Source organism: Orcinus orca, chromosome 17 (assembly GCF_937001465.1).
Source record: "Orcinus orca chromosome 17, mOrcOrc1.1, whole genome shotgun sequence".
Lineage (NCBI taxonomy): Eukaryota > Metazoa > Chordata > Mammalia > Artiodactyla > Delphinidae > Orcinus > Orcinus orca.
Genome location: NC_064575.1, coordinates 50,792,277 through 50,812,965, shown reverse-complemented (window position 1 = coordinate 50,812,965; position 20,689 = coordinate 50,792,277). Strand labels below are relative to the sequence as shown.

Genomic DNA, 20,689 nt, shown 5'->3' with positions numbered 1-20,689 from the left:
GGTTGAGAATCTGCCTGCCAATGAAGGGGACACGGGTTTAAGCCCTGGTCTGGGAAGATCTCACATGCCGCGGAGCAACTGAGCCTGTGAGCCACAACTACTGAGCCTGCACGTCTGGAGCCTGTGCTCTGCAACGAGAGGCCACGATAGTGAGAGGCCCGCGCACCGCGATTAAGAGTGGCCCCCGCTTGCTGCAACCAGAGAATGCCCTTGTGCAGAGACGAAGACCCAACACAGCCAAAAATAAATTAAATAAATAAATAAATTTAAAGCGTTAAAAAAAAAAGTCTGCCTCTATAATCGTTTATCCTTAACTGTTTTTCTGCTTCTCTTTTAGCTTGAGACAAGAACCTGAATCATCTCTCAGGAAAAGAGGTTTTGCAAGATAAAGGAAAAATCTTAATATTAGGGCAGACTGTCTGTGCTTCAGAACTTTGGTATAAGTCAGGGAAATGGTTGAACACATCATAGAATAGGAACATCTCAGACTGAGTTGAAAGTCAACTGGGAGATTGTCTTGTCCAGGAACAAGCAGATGTAAGATAGATTAGTAGGCAAGGAGGAAGCAGGTAAAGAGCATAGATAGTTAAGAAAGGAGCTCATGACTATATACAGCTGGGCATGATCACTGAATGAATACGTTATATATGTTCTGTTGTTTTCTAGTGGATCAGATTTTCTTTAGAAGAAGAATAAAGTATGAATTCATATAAGGTATTAATAATTTAATAGAAGTTTTATTATTTTACATTTCCTGAGTCAAAGATTCTAAAAGTAACAAGTATCAACAAAGTTTGTAAAAATTATGAAGTTAAAAAAAGACTCCACTGAGTGATTTTGTTACGGAGTGGGTGGGAAAGCATGGGAGTGAAGGATACTCACTTTTTGTGGTAGAGCCTTTCATAATGCTTGAGTTTTTAGCATTAAAATTATTAACATTTATTAAAAATGTATTTTTGAAAAAATCCTCTTTGTTCAAAACTTTTGTAAACCATTGATCTAATTATGCTACACAAGGTGTGGTCCTTGAAGCAGCACATCAGTATGATCCAGTATCAGTGTCATACCCAATCATTCTTGGTAGAAATGTGGAATTTCAGGCCTCATTCCATACCTCCCAAGTCAAAACCTGCATTTTAAAAAGGTCTCCAGGTGATCTATATGCACATTAAATTTAAGAAGCACTAGTCTAATTCAACATAAATCATAATCCTCTCTAAGCCTTCCATGTAGTTGATCAGCCTTTGCTACATCAGCAATGGGTAGCTCAGTACCTCCTGAGACAGTCAACATTTTCAAAAATAAACTCCTGAACTCCACCTGCCCATCCCCCAAACTAAATCCTCCCACAGTCTTTCCTTCCCTCGGTTAATGTCATCCTTCTAGCTGCTTATGCCATACAACTGAATTATCCTTACCTCCTTTGTCTCAAACCCCATGTGCAATCCATCTGCAAATTCTCTTGGCTCTACCTCTAAAACATCTCCAAGATCTGACCACTTCCCACCACTTCCACAGCCACAACCGTGGGCCAAACCACCATCATCTCCTGCCAAGATCATTGCAGTAGTCACAAGCCCTTGCCCTTCCCTGCCTACAGTCTATTCTTCACATATTGGCCTGAATTATGTGTTTAAATATAAATTGAATTATGCCACTTCTCTGCTCAAACCCTCTCAGAGTTTCTCATTTGATGAAGAAATCAACCTCTTAATAATAAAAAAAAAACTTCATATCACACATTCAGTTGACACAAATAATAGAAATAATCCTTAACCTTTAGAGAGATCAATATCAAACTCCCACTGGCTCTTTTGAACTGTGACTTCCTTTGTTTTTAAATATATATTTCACCCCTTTTCTATCTTTGTCTATCTTTAGTCCCTGCTGGTGAGCCCTTCACTTCCTTCTATAGATAGATATTTAGTAAACAACAGAAGCAGTATTTCAAAACTGGGCATGTGTAAATTATTTTCCCCACAACTACATCTCACTCAAAGTAACAGCCAAAGTCCTCACAATGGCCTATGAGGTTCCTCCATAGTGTCTCTCACCTCACAGCCTACTACTTTCCCTGGGCACACACTGTTTCTCCTGCCATTGGCTTCTTGGGCACACTCTTGCTTCAGGATCCTGTGCTCTCTTGGTGAGATGTCCTCTGATTAGGGCCATGCTGTCCACCTCTAGCTTCCCATTTTCTATCTTCCTCCCTGCTGTATTGCCTCCACAGCATTTCTTATAGTCTAATATACCAGATTATTTATTTATTTACTTTATTTATTTATAAATAACTGTCTCTCTCCTCCATTAAATTTAAGACCAGGGATTTTTCTTTGTCTTGTTCATTGATCTATACTCAATATCTAGAATAGTGCCTGATGCACAGTAGGCTCCCAATAAACATTTGTCAAATAATGACTAATGAACAAATAGTCCCATTTATGATTAGACTTTTATAATCTGAAAGACCTTTATTTCACTGAGCTGCAATTAATGTCATTATAATATCCACAAATTTAATGGTCCTAGGTCTATTCTTAGCTTCAGAAGGAATGACACATGATAAGCCAAGTATCTGAAGAATGGCTGCACATCAACTAGGAGTTTTCTCATCTTCAAATTTAAGATCTTCAGTTATTTTGGTCTTCCTGTTTTCCTTCAAAGGCAATATGTCTTTTTTTTTTTTTTTTAACTGGCTGCATTTAAGATTTTTCTCAAACTTCAGAAAAGACAAAAGCATCTCATCTCTCCTGAGATCTGTCTTAGGCCTTGAAACCTGTGTTGGGGGATGCAGATGCCGTTGCTCTCTCTCTCTCTCTCTCTCTGCTCAACATCTTGCCTCAGCCCATCAGGGAGCAGTCTCTTTATTGCCTATCTTTGATTTTCAATCATTTGAACATGTACCTAGGTGTAGTTTTCTTTGCACTTATCTTGCTTGGATTGAGGATAGGCTTCTTGAGTCTGCTAGTTAATGACTCTTGATAAATTCAGAAAAGTCTCAAGGTCTATCTCTTTAATTACTCGTTTTATTCCATTCAATCTTTCTTCTACTTCTTGTACTCTCATTACATGTTAGACCATCTAACAGTGCCCCACATGTTTTCCATTTGTTCTCTTTCTTGTTCCTTTTTCCTTTTCTAATATTTTTTTTCCCTCTTTGTGCTTCAGTTTGGATAATTTCTCTGAAGCTATCTCTAAGTTCACTAATCCCATCTTTTGCTTTGTCCATCTGCAGTTATGGCTATCCAATGAGTCCTTAATTTCAGATACTGTATTATTCAGTTTTAGGATCTAATTTAAATAGAGCTAATTTCTATGAAATCCTCCATTTTTTCAACATTTTTCTTTACAGTATTAATAACAATTATTTCAAACTTCTGTCTACTAATTTCAAATCTCAGTCATCTGTGGGTCTTTTCCACTAGCTAAATTTTCTCCTGATAATGGGTCAAATCTTCCTGCTTTTTGGATATCTTTTTTCTTTTTTATCATGTATCAGACACCATGTATAAAAAGGCTACAGAAACAGAAATCAACGTTATTTTCTCCCAGAGAAGGCACATCTATTCTCGCCAGGCAGCACGGATAAGGGGTGGATCATTTCCATCCAGTTGTGAACTGAACTAGGTTGGGGTTGGCTTGCAACTCTAACTAAACCCAATTCACCTTTGGTTTCAAACATCTCAAGGGTGAGACGTCCTGTGTTTGTTGCAGGCCTTTCCCTACAATGTTGCACTGTTCAATAGAAATATAATGGGAGCCACCTATGTAAATGAAAATTTGCTGGCAGTTACACTGATAAAAGGATTAAAAAAAACAGTGGAAAACAGTTGCAATAATATATTTAACTCAATATATCTAAAATATGGTCACTGCAATATATAATCGATATAAAGATTATTAATGAGGTATTTTTCTTCTTAATTCTTCAAAATCTTCAGTATCTTTTATACTTACAGAATATCTCAATTAGGACTGCCACATTTCAAAAGCAGAACAGTCACATGTAGTCAGTGGCTACTGTACTGAACAGTGCACCTCTAGCATGGCTTTGTCTTTTAAGGAATGTGAAACTTTGAGAAACTCAATTTCTTCTTGCCAGCTCCCTTCCACACTTGATACACAGAAAAAAGCACTGCGGAGGACTGACTGTATGTTTGAGGCTCCTCCAGATTCCAATATGTCACTCTAGCCTACGTGACTGATAAATGTCCCTTGATTTCTACTTCCCACAACAAAATCTCTCTGCTTACAGCCAGACGAAGCAAAAAGTTCCAGAGAGCTGAAAGAGTACCCAGTGTCAAATGTAAAATAGATAGCTAGTGGGAAGCAGTCACATAGCACAGGGAGATCAGCTCGGTGCTTTGTGACCACCTAGAGGGGTGGGATAGGGAGGATGGGAGGGAGACGCAAGAGGGAGGAGATATGGGGATACATGTATACATATAGCTGATTCACTTTGTTATACAGCAGAAACTCAACACACTATTGTAAAGCAATTATATTCCAATAAAGATGTAAAAAAAAAAAAAAGTACCCACTGTCCACTTACCTAGAAAGGGTATTTCTCTCTCTGAAATTTAATTCCTCTGGACCTTTTTGTGACATCAATTAATATTTTTTTTCTTAAATCAGTTTTGTTGAGATATAACTGACATCCCATAAAGTCTGTCCTTTTGAGGTGTACAATTCAGTGTTTTATTTTGTATACTCTCATTTTACTCATTATATATCATTCATTGTACCTCACTACTATCTGATACTAGAACATTTTTATCACCCCCAAAAGAAATTCTATACCCATTAGCAGTCATTCTATTTTCCCCTCCTAGCTAACACTATTCTACTTTCTGTCTGTATGTATTTTTGTCTACTCTGGAAATTTCATATAGATGGAATCACATAATATGTGGCTCTTTGTGTTTGGCTTCTTTCACTTTGCGTTTTTCTAACATCGATCCATATTATAGCATATACTTCATCCCTTTCTATGGCAGAATAATTTTCTATTTTATGGGCATAACACGTTATACTTAACCATTCATCAGTTGATAAACCTTTCTGTAGTTTTGACTTTTTGGATATTATGAATAGTGCTGCCATGAACATTGGTGTGCATGCTTTTGTACGGATATATGTTTCAATTCTCTTGTGTACATACCTAGGAGTTAAATTCCTGCATCATATGGTAACTCTATGTTTAACCTTATGAGAAATTGCCAGTTTTCCACAGTAGATGCACCATTTTACATTCCCACTAGAAATGTAGGAGGGTTCCAATTTCTCCACATCTGTTGCCTTTTATAGTATAACCATGCTAGTGGGTGTCGTTTTGACTTGTATTTCCCTAATGACTAATGGGGTTGAACACCTTTACATGCGCTTATTAGCCATTTTTCTATTTCTTTGCATATATATCCAAATCCTTTGTACATTTTTTAACTGGTTGTCCATCAATTATTGAGTTGTAAGAGTTTTTTACCTATTCTGGATATAAATCTCTTATCAGATAGGTGATTTGTAAATATTTTCTCCCATTCTGTGGATTGTCACTTTCTTGATAGAGTCCTTTGCAGCACAAAAGTTTATAATATTGATACAGTTCATTTTATCTATTTTTTCTTTTGTCCCCCATGCCTTTGGTGTCATTTATAAGAAACCATTATCTAATCGGAGGTCACAAAGATTTACTCCTATGCTTCCTTCTATAAGTTTCAGAATTTTAGCTCTTAATTGTACGTCTCTGATCCATTTGACTTAATTTTTGTATATAATGTCAGGTAAGGGTCCAATTTCATGTGGATATACTGATTTCTGAGTACCATTTGTTGAAAAACTATTCTTTACCATTGGATTGTCTTGGCTCCTTTATTAAAAACCAATTGATAGTAAATGTGATGGTTTATTTCTGGACTCTCAATTCTATTATTGATCTGTATGTCTACCTTCATATCAGTACTCCACTAGCTTGATTATTGTTGTTTTGTCATAAATTTTGAAATCTGGAAGTGTGAATCCTCCAACTTTGTTCTTTTCCAAGATTGTTTTGGCTATTCTGAGTTCCTTGAAATTCCATATGAATAATTTTCCATATAGAAACTTTGCCAATTTCTACAAAGAAGCTAGCTGGAATTTTGATGTGGATTATGTTGAATCTGCAGATCATTTTGAGGAGTACTGACATCTAACAATACTAAGTCTTCTGATCTATGTAATTGGGATATAATTCCCGTGTATTTAGATCTTCTTTAATTTCTTTCAACAATGTTTTGTAGTTTTTAGAATGTAAGTTGTGTATTTATTTTGGTAAATTTATTTGTAAGTATTTAATTCTTTTTGATGCTATTATAAATGGAATTGCTTTCTTAATTTCACTTTTAAAGAGTTCATTGCTTATTATTATTGTGAACTGATATTTACACAGTCATTCCTTGGTATCTGTGGGGGAATGGTCCAGGACCCACCGGGAATACCAAAATCCATAAATACTCAAGTCCCTTAGAGTCAGCCCTCAATATCCATGGTTCTGTATCCACGGATTCAACCAACCATGGGCTGTGTAGTATTTACTATTGAAAAAAACCCACATATAAGTGGACCCATGCAGTTCAAACCTGTGTTGCTCAAGGGTTAACTATATATTGATTTTTTATCCTGCAACCTTGCTGAACTAGTTTATTGACCCAAAGGTTTTCCAGAGGATACCTTAGGATTTTCTATATACAAGATCATGTCATCTGCAAAAAGACACAGTTTTATTTCTTCCTTACCATCTGGGTACCTTTTATTTCATTTTCTTGCCCAACTGCCCTGGTTAGAACCTCTAATACAATGCTAAATAGAAGTGGTGAGAGCAGATATCTTGTCTTGCTCCTGATCTTAAGGGGAAAGCACCCAGTCTCTGACTATGAAGTATATTAGCTGTGGGTTTTTTATAGATGCCATTTATCACACTGAGGAAGTTAGAAAAAACAAGACCGAAAGAAGAAACACAAAAGGCAGATTAAAAGAAAGAGGAAGTAAAAACATATGGAAAGGGAGCAGGAGAATGACATTACTAAATCACATAATCAGGGGGAGGGACTAAACGATAGAAATATGAATTTAAAAATAACTGAAGAGAATTCTAAAGAAATAGATTCTGAAATGCTCTGCCATTAGATAAGTACATGCTTTTGGAAAAACACATAACAATTCTGTGTGCCTCGGTTTTGTCAATTAGAAAAAGAAAGTAAGGGCATGTATTCTGTAAACATAAAATAGCTATTATGTACTTTTTGTGTACATATTTATATGTATTTTGTGTGAGGCAGGATGTGAGGCACTGAAGATCTAAAGAGATAACGTACATTTTTAGACTTTATTTTTTGGCATTATATTTCTATATTCTATAAAATAAGTCAAACTATTAAAATAGTGAAATGGATTGAAATGAGATACAGGCAAAGAAGATAAAAAAGTAAAGAAAGAAAGATAAAAAGTAAAGAAAGAAAAAATATGAAAAGGGAAAAGGTAAAGAATGAAGAAAGATACAGAAAGGGAAGGAAAAATAAGGAAGGTCTGTAAAAATATAGAGAAGTAAATAAGAAGAGAGACTGAGGGAAAAAAAGTTCAAGAAGGACAAAGGGGAGGAAGCAATGAAGGGGGCACAGGAGAGCCACATCTCCACAAATGACTGCTGAAGAGCCAGAAAGGGGAAAGGGTAGAGGAGGAGAGGAAGTATCTTAGTGGTTCACTTTATTGATGGTAATAGGGTCTTTTAATATGAAACATATTTCTTTCACCAAAAGGAAAGTAGGAAACTCTTTGAGGACTACTTAGCTCTGAAGTGGAAAAGAAAAGATAAATATACCTAAAAGAATTTCCAAATGTTAGAAAATTAAATTGTTTTCACCCAGAAAGGATTCTGCTGTAATCCTTTCTCTAGATACTGAGGAAGTCAAAATATGAGTTGTGATCTTGGCTCTGTCATTACTTGACTAGAGACAATTATTCTTCTGACTCCTCAGTTTCCCAATCTATAAAATAAGGAAGTTGGATTAGATGATTCCTAAGGCCTACTTCAGTTTTGACATCCTTAAATTTTACGTAAGTTAGCAAAATAAAAACTTATTTAAGGGATGAATACTATAAGCTACCAGAAAAAGTAATACAAGAAAGCAAGCAAGATATACAATTCAAAGGCAAAAAATGTCAACACAAATAACAGAAAAAATTGAGAAAACAAAATACCTAGGTCCACTTAAAGTAAAAATAGCTGTAACCCTCTAGGTGGTAAAGGTATTACAAAAATCAGAATCTTTCTGAGCAGTAACATTTATTGGAGAACAGCAGAAATTTATTTCTGATAAGAGTGAGAGACTACAACATCTGAAAAACAGACCAGCAGGAAAAATAAGACACTTGTTCATCTGTATTTCTGTGACTTTTCTCACTTGGCATTATTTGCAACTGTACTTTTATGTCTGGCAGCAGTGCCAACTTCAGTACGAATGATATATTATTTTTATCATGTTGATTACATGTGTTCACCAGTTTAGTTGTCCATATATGCTTGGTGTGGTTTGCAAATAGTCAATGACAAAATCCAGAGCATGGCATTTTCACAGAAAGTGTTTACTGTGAAATTTCTCCTTAGAAGTTTGCTTTTCTTTACAGCTTTGATCCATATGACACGCACAGTCCTACATTTCAAATAATGGCTTATAGTTAAGAAAATGCTTCATTTTGATACAATATGACTATATTAGGATATGGTAGTTCTAGAGAGGACCTAATTTTCTCATGTAATTAGAAATTTGGTCAAATTTAAAGTCTGCTAAAATTTTCCAAACTGCGCTTCTTCAGTTTTATGGTGACTTGGTACTTACATTCTGTTATTCATCAACACTTCACAGAAATACTTGATTTGTCTGAATGAATTTAAAAACCCACAACTGAAGAAAATCAGAAAAACCTGGTTTTAAATATCAAAAGATCCCGAATGAAAAGTATTTCTACAGGCCACACTGAGCAAGTTTTATTGATCAGTGTACTTCTTTGCAGTATGAAATTGTTGCAAGATTGAACATAAGAAAATAAACTTACTGGTAAATATCTTTCCTGAGGACAGATCTGCCAAGGGGATTGTCAGCCTGGGGAGCCATAGCAACAGAGCCAATCTTCAGAACCATGGTGTCTTCTTTTGCTGCCTGATTAGCTATAAAAGAAATAGATCAATGATGTATACAGTAGATCTGTATGCAACTTCATCTTTAAGGAAAATTTTTTGAATAATGGGATAGAGACAAATTAAGATAAGACCATAAATGAGAACAAGGAAAAATTTGTTTAAAATAGAAATATTTAATGCTTTTCTTAACTATTTCCTTTACATCCCAATAAGTAGTTCTCTGGATAGACAATTAAAATGGCAATGAAAAAAAACTCCACTCAACATGAAAACATGTGATATTAATTAAACGTAAGTAATATTGAAGCAGTATGTTTATCTAATTTCATGATCTGATAATACTACATCTTTCTCCCAAGTGATTTTCAGCCCTGGGGTTTCAACACTGCATTGTTGTTTACAAATATATTGAAGGATATCAGAAAGGCAGTAACAAATTCTCAAAGTTACTTGAATTTACACAATTAGTAATAATTAAATACAACGCACGCACACACACACACACACATACATACAAACACACAATAGCACGTTAGGCTGTAACATGTCAGCTTAATGCCTGCAATGGTGAAGAAAATAATGGCTGCAATGATAAAGAAAGAAAAAACCCAGTAATTGATTAATACGTAAGGACACTTCAACTTTCTATTCTAGGCACTTTTTAATTTTAATAATTTCTATAGTGGAATTACTTGAGAAATAGTAATTTCACACTTGTGTAAAAGTTCTGCTTCCTAATGGAATCTAAAGCTAAGTATTCTCAGAAAACAATAAAAGGTAAAAAGGTATATTAATTCTGATTCTTTTCTCCATACTGAAAAAAAATTTTTATCACATATTCTCATGATAAAAAGCCCAACAATTTTTCTATACGTCACTGGCTAATTTAATGTCTTTTTCTAAAAATTATTTGGAATGAAAAGGTGTTCTTGATGGCCCCATTAATTTACATTAAATTTTACTCCCTCTTCCCCCACAGATGAGTCTACTGTAGTAGCTGTTTAAAATTGTTAACAATATACAACTTTTTGGGTTGTGAAGAAAACATATACTAAAATTCATAATTTCTCTCAAAGAACAACCATCTGCCACAAACGGAACAGAAAAGGACTGGCTGCAAGACCTCAGGAATATCCTGAACAGAACATGCCTACAAAGGCATACAATCCATATTTCCCAAACTGTGGTGGCCAAAGAATGCAAAAGCTAAGAGATTATTTCCAGCTGCTTCAGCAGAACACTCAGTATGGTCTGACTTAGATTAGTCTAAAAAAGAAAGTCAGAATTAAGAAAATCAAGAAAAGTAAGAAGAAAGATATTCAGTGAGGAAAAGAAAGAACCAAAATAAGATGTACATAAAGGGAGAGGCAAAATGGCAGGGGAAGGGGAAGGACAGCAAAAGGGGAAGAAAGAGACAAGCTATCATAATAAATATTAGCATGTGGATGCTACAATAAAGATGGTATTTTTAAATGTCCATAGCAAAAAAGATCAAATAGAAAACTACTTCTCATGCAGTTGTACTATTTTCAAATGACTAGAGGTCTGGCTTGATTATAGGTCCTTATACTATGAACACTGTTTACATTTCATAGATCTTGCATTTTAATGCCACGCTTATCAAATAGTTCCATGTGGGTAAAAACCTCTGATTAAGCAGAAGGCCTCAATTAAATCAATAAATAGTAAGCCTGGAGAATAGAGCATACCACAAAAGTGCAATTAGTGTACTTGCTAACTGTTCTTCTAGGCTACAGATACTACCGACCATATGAAAGTCTGAAACGTAATAGAAACACTGCAGCAAATGAGGTACATATGGAAGAAAAATGACGTACTTGGTGTTACATACAAAGCCAGATCCAAGAACAGAATTCTGTTTCTGTTAGAGCCAAAACTATTCTCACTATATTAAACTGACTATGAAGTTATAATAATAATGATAAAAAGCACTTAATGCAGATCATCCACAAACTAAATTAAAACAATCAATTTTATTACAGAAAGTATTCAGCTTATCAAAATGTACCTTTGAGATATACAAAAAAATAATAATAATAGATATTTATGCAAGAAAGTGCCTTGAGTCATTTCTTTAGTTACTTTATAGTTGTCAAAAAAACAGGCTTCCCTTTTTTTTTTTAATTTTGGTATTCTTTTTTTTTCTTTAATAAAAACGTAAAAACATTTGAAGTTTGCAAATTTCATACCAATACAAGCAAACAGTACCATTAACAGAAACAGCTGAAGATTAGGGGAAAGATGATGATTCCATATAGGTTAATACACATTTTGTATAAACAGCTGAACTGTGGTGGGAGTGGTGGTAGCTGTAGGCAGTGGTTGAAGGTGTACGCGGGCAAGACTTCTGGGTCCTTGCTCTGGCAAGGATCAGACAAGAGATGTGGTCCACCTGGTCAGAGCTCGCAGCTAAGACTGCAGTCAAAGGCAAGACTCCTGAGCCAACATCATGCACCACAGATCTTCTCTATTTCTGTCCATCCAGAACTGGAGGGTATAACTCTCCCTGACAAAGCCTATTCATGCTATCTATGAGAGGCCCTAATAATTAACTCTGGGCCTTCCAACCTAATATGAATGTTGGTAGGTAACGCAACATCTTACTGGTGAATTACTCTTCATGAATTTATCTATCCCCACCTTGAACTTAACTATATATATATATTTTTTTAAAGAACTTTATTGGAATATAATTGCTTCACAGTACCGTGTTAGTTTCTGTTGCACAACAAAGCGAATCAGCCATATGCATACACATGTCCCCATATCCCCTCCCTCTTGAGCCTTCCCCCATCCTCCCTATCCCACCCCTCTAGGTCATCGCAAAGCACCGAGCTGATCTCCCTGTGCTCTGCTGCTGCTTCCCACCAGCCAAAAATTTTACATTCAGTAGTGTATATATGCTGAAGCTACTCTCACTTCGCCCCAGCTTCACCCTCCCACCCCGTCATCAAGCCCATTCTCTATATGTCTACCTCTTTATTCCTATTCTGCAACTAGGTTCATCACTACCACTTTTTTTAGATTATAAATATATATATGTATATATATATATATATATGTGGTAGCATACAGTAGTTGTTTTTCTCTTTCTGACTTCACTCTGTATGACAGACTCTAGGTCTATCCACCTCACTACAAATAACTCAATTTCGTTTCTTTTTATGGCTAATATTCCATTGTATATATGTGCCACATCTTCTTTATCCATTCATCTGTCGATGGACATTTAGGTTGCTTCCATGTCCTAGCTATTGTAAATAGTGCTGCAATGAACACTGTGGTACATGACTCTTTCTGAATTATGGTTTGCTCAGGGTATATGCCCAGTAGTGGGATTGCTGGGTCATATGGTAATTCTATTTTTAGTTTTTTAAGGAACATCCATACTGTTTTCCATAGTGGTTGTATCAATTTACATTCCCACCAACAGTGAAAGAGGGTTCCCTTTTCTCCAAACCCTCTCCAGCATTTGTTGTTTGTTGATTTTTTGATGATGGCCATTCTGACCAGTGTGACCAACTACGCACTATAGTTTTGATTTGTGTTTCTCTAATGATTAGTGATGTTGAGCATCCTTTCATGTGTTTGTTGGCAATCTGTATATCTTCTTTGGAAAAATGTCTATTTAGAGCTTCTGCCCATTTTTGGATTGGGTTGTTTGTTTTTTTGATATTGAGCAGGCTGAGCTTCTTGTATATTTTGGAGATTAATCCTTTGTCAGTTGCTTCCTTTGCAAACATTTTCTCCCATTCTGAAGGTGGTCTTTTGGACTTGTTTATGGTTTCCTTTGCTGTGCAAAAGCTTTTCAGTTTCATTAGGTGCCATTTGTTTATTTTTATTTCCATTTCTCTAGGAGGTGGGTCAAAAAAGGATCTTGCTGTGATTTATGTCATACAGTGGTCTGCCTATGTTTTCCTCTAGAGTTTTATAGTGTCTGGTCTTACATTTAGGTCTTTAATGCATTTTGAGTTTATTTTTGTGTTTGGTGTTATGGACTGTTCTAATTTCATCTTTTACATGTAGCTGTCCAGTTTTCCCAGCACCACTTATCGAAGAGGTGGTCTTTTCTCCATTGTATGTTCTTACCTCCTTTGTCATAAATTAGGTGCCCATAAGTGCATGGGCTTATCTCTGGGCATTCTATCCTGTACCACTGATCTATATTTCTGTTTTTGTACCAGTACCATACTGTCTTGATTACTGTAGCTTTGTGGTATACTTTGAAGTCGGGGAGCATGATTCCTCCAACTCCATTTTTCTTTCTCAAGATTGCTTTGGAGGACTTGAGGACATGGGGAGGGGGAAAGGTAAGCTGAGACAAAGAAAGAAAGTGGCATGGACATATATACACTACCAAATGTAAAACTGATAACTAGTAGGAAGCACCTGCATAGCACAGGAAGATCAGCTTGGTGCTTTGTGACCACCTAGAGGGGTGGGATACGGAGGATGGGAGGGAGGGAGACGCAAGAGGGAAGAGATATGGGGATATATGTATATGTATAGCTGATTCACTTTGTTATAAAGCAGAAACTAACACACCATTGTAAGGCAATTATACTCCAATAAAGATGTTAAAAAAAAAAAAGATTGCTTTGGCTATTTGGGGTCTCTTCTGTTTCCCTACGAATTGTAAGATTTTTCGTTCTAATTCGGTGAAGAATGCCACTGGTGGTTTGATAGGGATTGCACTGAATTTGTACATTGCTTTGAGGAGTAGAGTCAGTTTCACAATGTTGATTCTTCCAATCCAAGAACATGGTATATTTCTCTGTTTATGTCATCATTAATTTCTTTCATCAGTTTTTTACAGTTTTCTGAGTAAAAGTCTTTCACCTCCTTAGGCAGGATTATTCCTAGGTATTTTATTCTTTTTGTTGCAATGGTAAATGGGAGTGTTTCCTTAATTTCTCTTTCTGATTTTTTGTTGTTGGTGTATAGGAATGCCAGAGATTTCTGTGCATTAATTTTGTATCCGGCAACCTTACCACATGCATTGATTAGTTCTAGGAGTTTTCTGGTGGCATCTTTAGGATTTTCTACGTATAGTATCATGTCATTGGCAAAGAGAGACAGTTTTACTTCTTCTTTTCCAATTTGGATTCCTTTTACGTCTTTTTCTTCTCTGATTGTCGTGGCTAGGACTTCCAAAACTACGTTGAATAATAGTGGTGAGAGAGGACATCCTTGTCTTCTTCCTGATCTTAGTGGAAATGCTTTCAGTTTTTCACCATTGAGTATGATGCTTGCTGTGGGTTTGTCACATATGGCCTTTATTATGTTGAGGTAGGTAGCCTCTATGCCCATTTTCTGGAGAGTTTTTATCATAAATGGGTGTTGAATTTTGTCAAAAGCTTTTTCTGCATCTATTGACATGATCATATGCTTTTTATTCCTTAATCTGTTAATATAGTGTATCACATTGAGTGATTTGCATATATTGAAGAATCCTTGCTTCCCTGGGATAAATCCCACTTGATCATGCTGTATGATCCGTTTTTTTTGTGTGTGTGTGTGGTACGCGGGCCTCTCACTGTTGTGGCCTCTCCCGTTGCGGAGCACAGGCTCCGGACGCGCAGGCTCAGCGGCCATGGCTCACGGGCCCAGCCACTCCGCGGCATGTGGGATCTTCCCAGACCGGCACGAACCTGCATCCCCTGCATCGGCAGGCGGACTCTCAACCACTGCGCCACCAGGGAAACCCTGTATGATCCTTTTAATGTGCTGTTGGATTGTTTGCTAGCATTTTGTTGAGGATTTTTGCATCTATGTTCTTCAGTGATATTGGTCTACAATTTCCTTTTTTGTGTGATATCTTTTTCTAGTTTTGGTATCAGGGTAACGGTGGCTTCGTAGAATGAATTTGGGAGTGTTTCTCCCTCTGCAACTTTTTGGAAGAGTTTGAGAAGGATCGGTATTAGCTCTTCTCTAAATGTTTGATAGAATTCGCCTGTGAAGCCATCTGGTCCTGGACTTTTGTTTGTTGGAAGGTTTTTAATTACCGTTTCAATGTCATTACTTGTGATTCGTCTGTTTATATTTTCTAATTCTTCCTGGTTCAGTCTTTGAAAATTGTACCTTTCCAAGAATTTGTCCATTTCTTTGTGGTTGTCCATTTAATTGGCATATACTTGTTTGCAGTAGTCTCTTATAATCCTTTGTATTACTGCAGTGTCAGTTGTGATTTTTCCTTTTTCATTTCTAATTTTATTGATTTGTGTCCTCTTCCTTTTTTTCTTGATGAGTCTGCCTAATGGTTTATCAATTATGTTTATCTTCTCAAAGAACCAGCTTTTAGTTTTATTGATCTTTGCTACTGTTTTCTTCATTTCCATTTCATTTATTTCTGTTCTGATCTTTATGATTTCTTTCCTTCTACTGACTTTGGGTTTTCTTTGTTCTTCTTTCTCTAGTTGTTGTAAGTGTAGTGTAGATTGTTTATTTGAGATTTTTCTTGTTTCTTGGGGTGAGACTGAATTACTATAAACTTCCCTCTTAGAACTGCTTTTGCTGCGTCCCATAGGTTTTGGGTCGTCATGTTTTTATTGTCATTTGTTTCTACGTATTTTTAAATTTCTTCTTTGATTTCTTCAGTGATCTCTTGGTTATTTAGTAGTGCACTGTTTAGCTTCCAGGTATTTGTGTCTTTTACAGTGTTTTTCCTGTAACTGATTTCAAATCTCACAGCATTGTGGTCAGAAAAGATGTTTGATATGATTTCAATTATCTTAAATATTCTGAGGCTTGATTTGTGACCCAAGATGTGATCTATCCAGGAGAATGTTCCATGTGCACTTGAGAAGAAAGTGTATTCTGTCACTTTTGGGTGGAATGTTCTATAAATATCAATTCGATCTATCTGGTCTATTGTGTCATTTAAAGCTGTGTTTCCTTATTTATTTTCTGTTTGGATGATCTGTCCATTGGAATAAGTGGGGTGTATAAGTCCCCTACTATTATTGTGTTACCGTCGATTTCTCTTTTCATGGTTGTTGGCATTTTCCTTATGTACTGAGGTGCTCCTATGTTGGGTGCATAAACATTTATAATTGTTATATCTTCTTGGATTGATCCTTTGGTCATTATGTAGTGTCCCTCCTTACCTCTTGTATCAGTCTTTAAAGTCAATTTTATCTGATATGTGTATTGCTACTCCAGCTTTCTTCTGATTTCCATTTGCATGGAATATCTTTTTCCATACCTTTACTTTCAATGTATCCCTAGGTCTGAAGTGGGTCTCTTGTAGACAGCATACATATGGGTCTTGTTTTTGTATCCATTCAGCCAGTCTGTGTCTTTTGGTTGAGGCATTTAATCTATTTACACTCAAGGTTATTATCTATATGTATGTTTCTATTACCATTTTCTTAATTGTTTTGGGTTTGTTTTGTGGCTATTTTTCTTCTCTTGTGTTTCTTGATTAGAGAAGTTTCTTTAGCATTTGCTGTAAAGCTGGTTTGGTGGTGCCAAATTCTCATAGCTTTTGCTTGTCTGAAAAGCTTTTGACTTCTCCATTGAATCTGAATGATCCTTGCTGGGTAATCTTGCTTGTAGGTTTTTCTCTTTCATCTCTTTAAATATATCCTGCCACTCCCTTCTGGCCTGCAGAGTATCCACTGAAAAATCAGCTGATAACCTTATGCGGATTCCTTTGTATGCTATTTTTTTGTTTTTCTCTTGATGCTTTTAATATTTCTTATTTGAATTTAATTTTTGTTAGTTTACTTAATATGTGTCTTTTTGTGTTTTTCCTCGGGTTTATCCTGTATGGAACTTGCTGTGCTTCCTGGATTTGGGTGACTATGTCCTTTCCCATGTTAGAGAAGTTTTCCACTATAATCTCTTCAAATATTTTCTCAGACCCTTTCTTTTTCTCTTCTTCTTCTGGAACTCCTAGAATTCGTATGTTGGTGCGTTTAGCATTGTCCCAGAGGTCTCTGTGATAGTCTTCAATTCTTTTCATTCTTTTTTCTTTATTCTGCTCCTCGGCAGTTATTTCCACCATTTTGTCTTCCAGCTCATTTATTCATTCTTCTGCCTTGGTTATTTTGTTATTGATTCCTCTAGTGTATTTTTCATTTCAGTTATTTTGTTGTTCATCTCTCTTTGTTTGTTCTTTAGTTCTTCTAGATCTTTGTTAAACATTTCTTGTATTCTCTCAATCTATATTTCCATTCTATTTCCGAGATTCTGTATCATCTTTCTCATTACTCTGAATTCTTTTCCAGGTAGATTGCCTATTTCCTCTCATTTATTTGGTCTTGTAGGTCTTGTACCTTGCTCCTTTATCTGTGACATATTTTTTGCTGTCTCTCTTTTTTTTTTTTAATGAGTGGGATTGTGTTTCTGTTTTATTGGTTGTTTGGCATGAAGCTTCCAACACTGGAGTTTGTAGGCTATTGGGTAGAGCTGGGTCTTGGTGCTGAGATGAGGACCTCTCTGAGACCTCACTCTGATGAATATTCCCTGGGGTCTGAGGTTCTCTGTTAGCCCAGTGGTTTGGACCTGGAGCTCCCACCACAGGAGCTTCCGCCTGACCCCGGGCTCGCGAACCAAGATCCTGCAAGCCACATGGGGTGGCCAAAAAAAAAGAGAGAATAACAAGGTAAAAAATAAATTTAGACTAGGAAACTGACAGATATGTTAGAAAGTATATAAAAATAAAAATATAGATGAATCAACAACCGGAAGGTACATCAGTACCACAATAGGTAGAAAGAGGAAAAGGGGGGAAAAAAACAGTGTGTGTGTGTGGGAAGGCCTTGGCTGTGGAAGGCGGGGCCTAAGCCAGGGTGAGGTTTGGGCAGTGGGTGGGGCCAATGCTCAGGACCACAGGGCAGGAAAAGGCCATGCGGTCCGTGGGGGGTGGGGTTTAGGCTCAAGAAACAGAAGGGGCCCAGGCATGCCCTCCACCCCTGGTCTCAGAGGGCAGCGGACCTCACCTGGGAGCCCAGCAGGCTTCCTGAGCTCCAATGGGCAGGGCAAACACGCTCCTCTCCTCTCCTGCTCCTCTGGTCTGGGGTCTGGGAGGGCCCCTCCCGCCTGCCTCTCCTGATCTCCCCGGCCTCCCTCCTATGCCCCCAAGGACCCACACAGCCTGGAGGGGGCTTGGAGGGCAGGGTATCAGCCTGGGAGCTCAACAGGCTCCCCGTGCCTGAATGGGTGGGGCAATCGCCCTCCGCTCCTCTCCCGCTCCTTCCCAAAGGCCCCTCCCACCTGCCTCTCCTGTTCTCCCCTCTGCCTCCTTCCTATGCCCCCAGTACCCACATGACCTGGAGGGGGCTTTGGAGGGCAGGGGATCTGCCTGGGAGCTCAGCAGGCTTCCCTGGCCTGAGTGGGCGGGGCAAATACCCTCTGCTCCTCTCCTGCTCCTCCCACAGGGCCCCTCCCACCTGCCTCTCCTGATCTCCCCAGCCTCCCTCCTATGACCCAAGGACCCACATGGCCTGGATGGGGCTTTGGAGTGGGGGGAACCGGTTTGGGCGCTCAGCAGGCTCCCTGGCCCAAGTGGGCCAGGCAATTGCCCTCTACTCCTCTCCCGCTTTTCCTGGAGAGTCCCTCTCACCTGCCTCTTATGACCTCCCCAGCCTCAGGGGTGCTGATCCTTTCTGGCCTCCACTTCTCCTCCCCTCTCAGTCCCCCTATGTGCTACCGGTTCAATCTGGGGTTCCTCCCATCCCCTTGGGCATCAGAGTCCTCCACTGGCAGCCAGCAGGCACCCTGGTTGTGGGGAGATGCTAACTCCACGTCTTCCCACACAGCCATCTTGACTCCACCTCAAAGCTTCTCTTTTTTCGTTTACTTCACCTGCATTTACTAGTTGGACCAAATGAGGAAATGTTCCCTCTAGAAGCATTTTCAACACGAAAATGAATGCCTTCCTTCTTTGCTTTAACTGTATTTTTAAAAATTAAGTCTCATGAGGAACTACTCACTCTAGAAGACTCATTAGATCTAAAACTCAGTCCTCTGTTATGAAATAAGTAGCTCTAGCTGGAAGCCAAACACGTGTAGATTCAGAATCTTGATAACTGCACATAAAGCAAGCAATATTCAAGTCGAAAACCAGACTTTCAATATCACTTCTTTAAATATTAGAATGTTAAATATAATTTTCTTATTGTTAAATGAATTTTAAGATGAACTATTATAAACTTTTACATTTACTGTAAAATGAAACATGAGTCGAAAGATTTTATCTTTTCTTGAGGCAAGAGTATGTATTGAAAATGAAAAGGCTATGAACTCTGAAATTATGAGCTTGTATAAGTAACCAAAAGCTTAAATAAGGAGCAGAATTTTCATGTAATTGTCAGACAAAGTCAGACTGTTGATCATAACTAAGTTTCCTTAAATTCAACATAAAATAAAAGCATTTTAGAGACTTCAACTTTTCCTTTAAGATTCTCAATATAAACTCTACATAATAAAACATCTGAAGTCTCAAGTTTTATAAAGCCAGAATTATACTGACAACCCTACACAAAGCCATCAACAAAAGGTTTTATTAGTTATTGTCATACTTGCAGTTGAAGACAGAGAGAAGGTTCAATAAATGTGTAACCTAATGATTATGTATATTAATGGGAAATGTAGTTGCATCTAGTTTACCAATCATCTCTGATCAACAGGCACAAATTGCTTGGAGATAGTTTTATAAAATAGTTCCTGCTGAGAAGTATGATATAGGAGCATTTTAGTATGCTATCACACTCAGTAAGACATAATTTACATTTGGTTTAATTAATCTGATAAAAATATTATGACCATTTGAATTAAGAGTAGCAATGCCGAAAGATAACGTGTCAAAAAAATCCAACATAATATGTCAAAACCTTTGAATTTTTGGCATGCATTTTTATATACTTTTTTGTGGATAGCCACATAGTTTGGCAATTCATAACATCTCAGGTAGATACAGATATGAGAACAGGTACAAGTAAAGATATGTACATGTAGATATAAATATAGATATATACCTAGAGAGACACACACACAAACACACACACACACACACACACACACGGCAAAAACACCCCAAAAATGAAAAGACATATGCAATACAATGTAGGTCAAACAAAAGGCTTAACACAAAAGGCTCTTAACAAATGATGAAGATGAGCAACTCCTTAGAAAAAAAGTGTACTTTTCATTAATGAGACTGAGAAAAGACCAAAAAGTTTCATAAACCTCTGTTAGAATGACAGTGTGGAAACAGTATACACTGCTACAGCCATTTAGGGGGGCATTTTGACATCCCTTAATATTTTGAAGATATTTATACCCTTTGATCTAGCAATCCTTTTGCTAGGAATTTATTTTATATATACTCACCCAAGTCATGAAAAATGCCACTAAAAAGGTGTTTATTACAAAAAGTATTCACACAAGCAAAGGATTAAAATTAACCAAAAGTCCACAGAGAAATGTGGCAGACCATATTTTCCAAAGATGGCTATAACAAGATCCCACCCACAGCCTCACCGCATACTC

The 20,689-nt window shown here is 37.2% G+C and overlaps 1 protein-coding gene across 10 annotated transcripts in view; it reads right to left on the bottom strand.

Annotated features, from left to right (window-relative positions):
* The window catches only part of VPS13B (vacuolar protein sorting 13 homolog B), an 802,268-nt gene that overhangs the window by 352,435 nt on the left and 429,144 nt on the right, over nucleotides 1-20,689 (bottom strand). For 9 of the 10 annotated variants that reach the window (XM_049700204.1, XM_033438214.2, XM_049700207.1 and 6 more), the window contains exon 30: nucleotides 9,088-9,199. In XM_049700204.1, the coding sequence (XP_049556161.1) occupies nucleotides 9,088-9,199 (112 nt within the window). Of the gene's footprint in view, nucleotides 1-8,287; nucleotides 8,685-9,087; nucleotides 9,200-20,689 lie in introns of those variants that run through there. The other variant, XM_049700211.1, reaches the window with a different exon arrangement.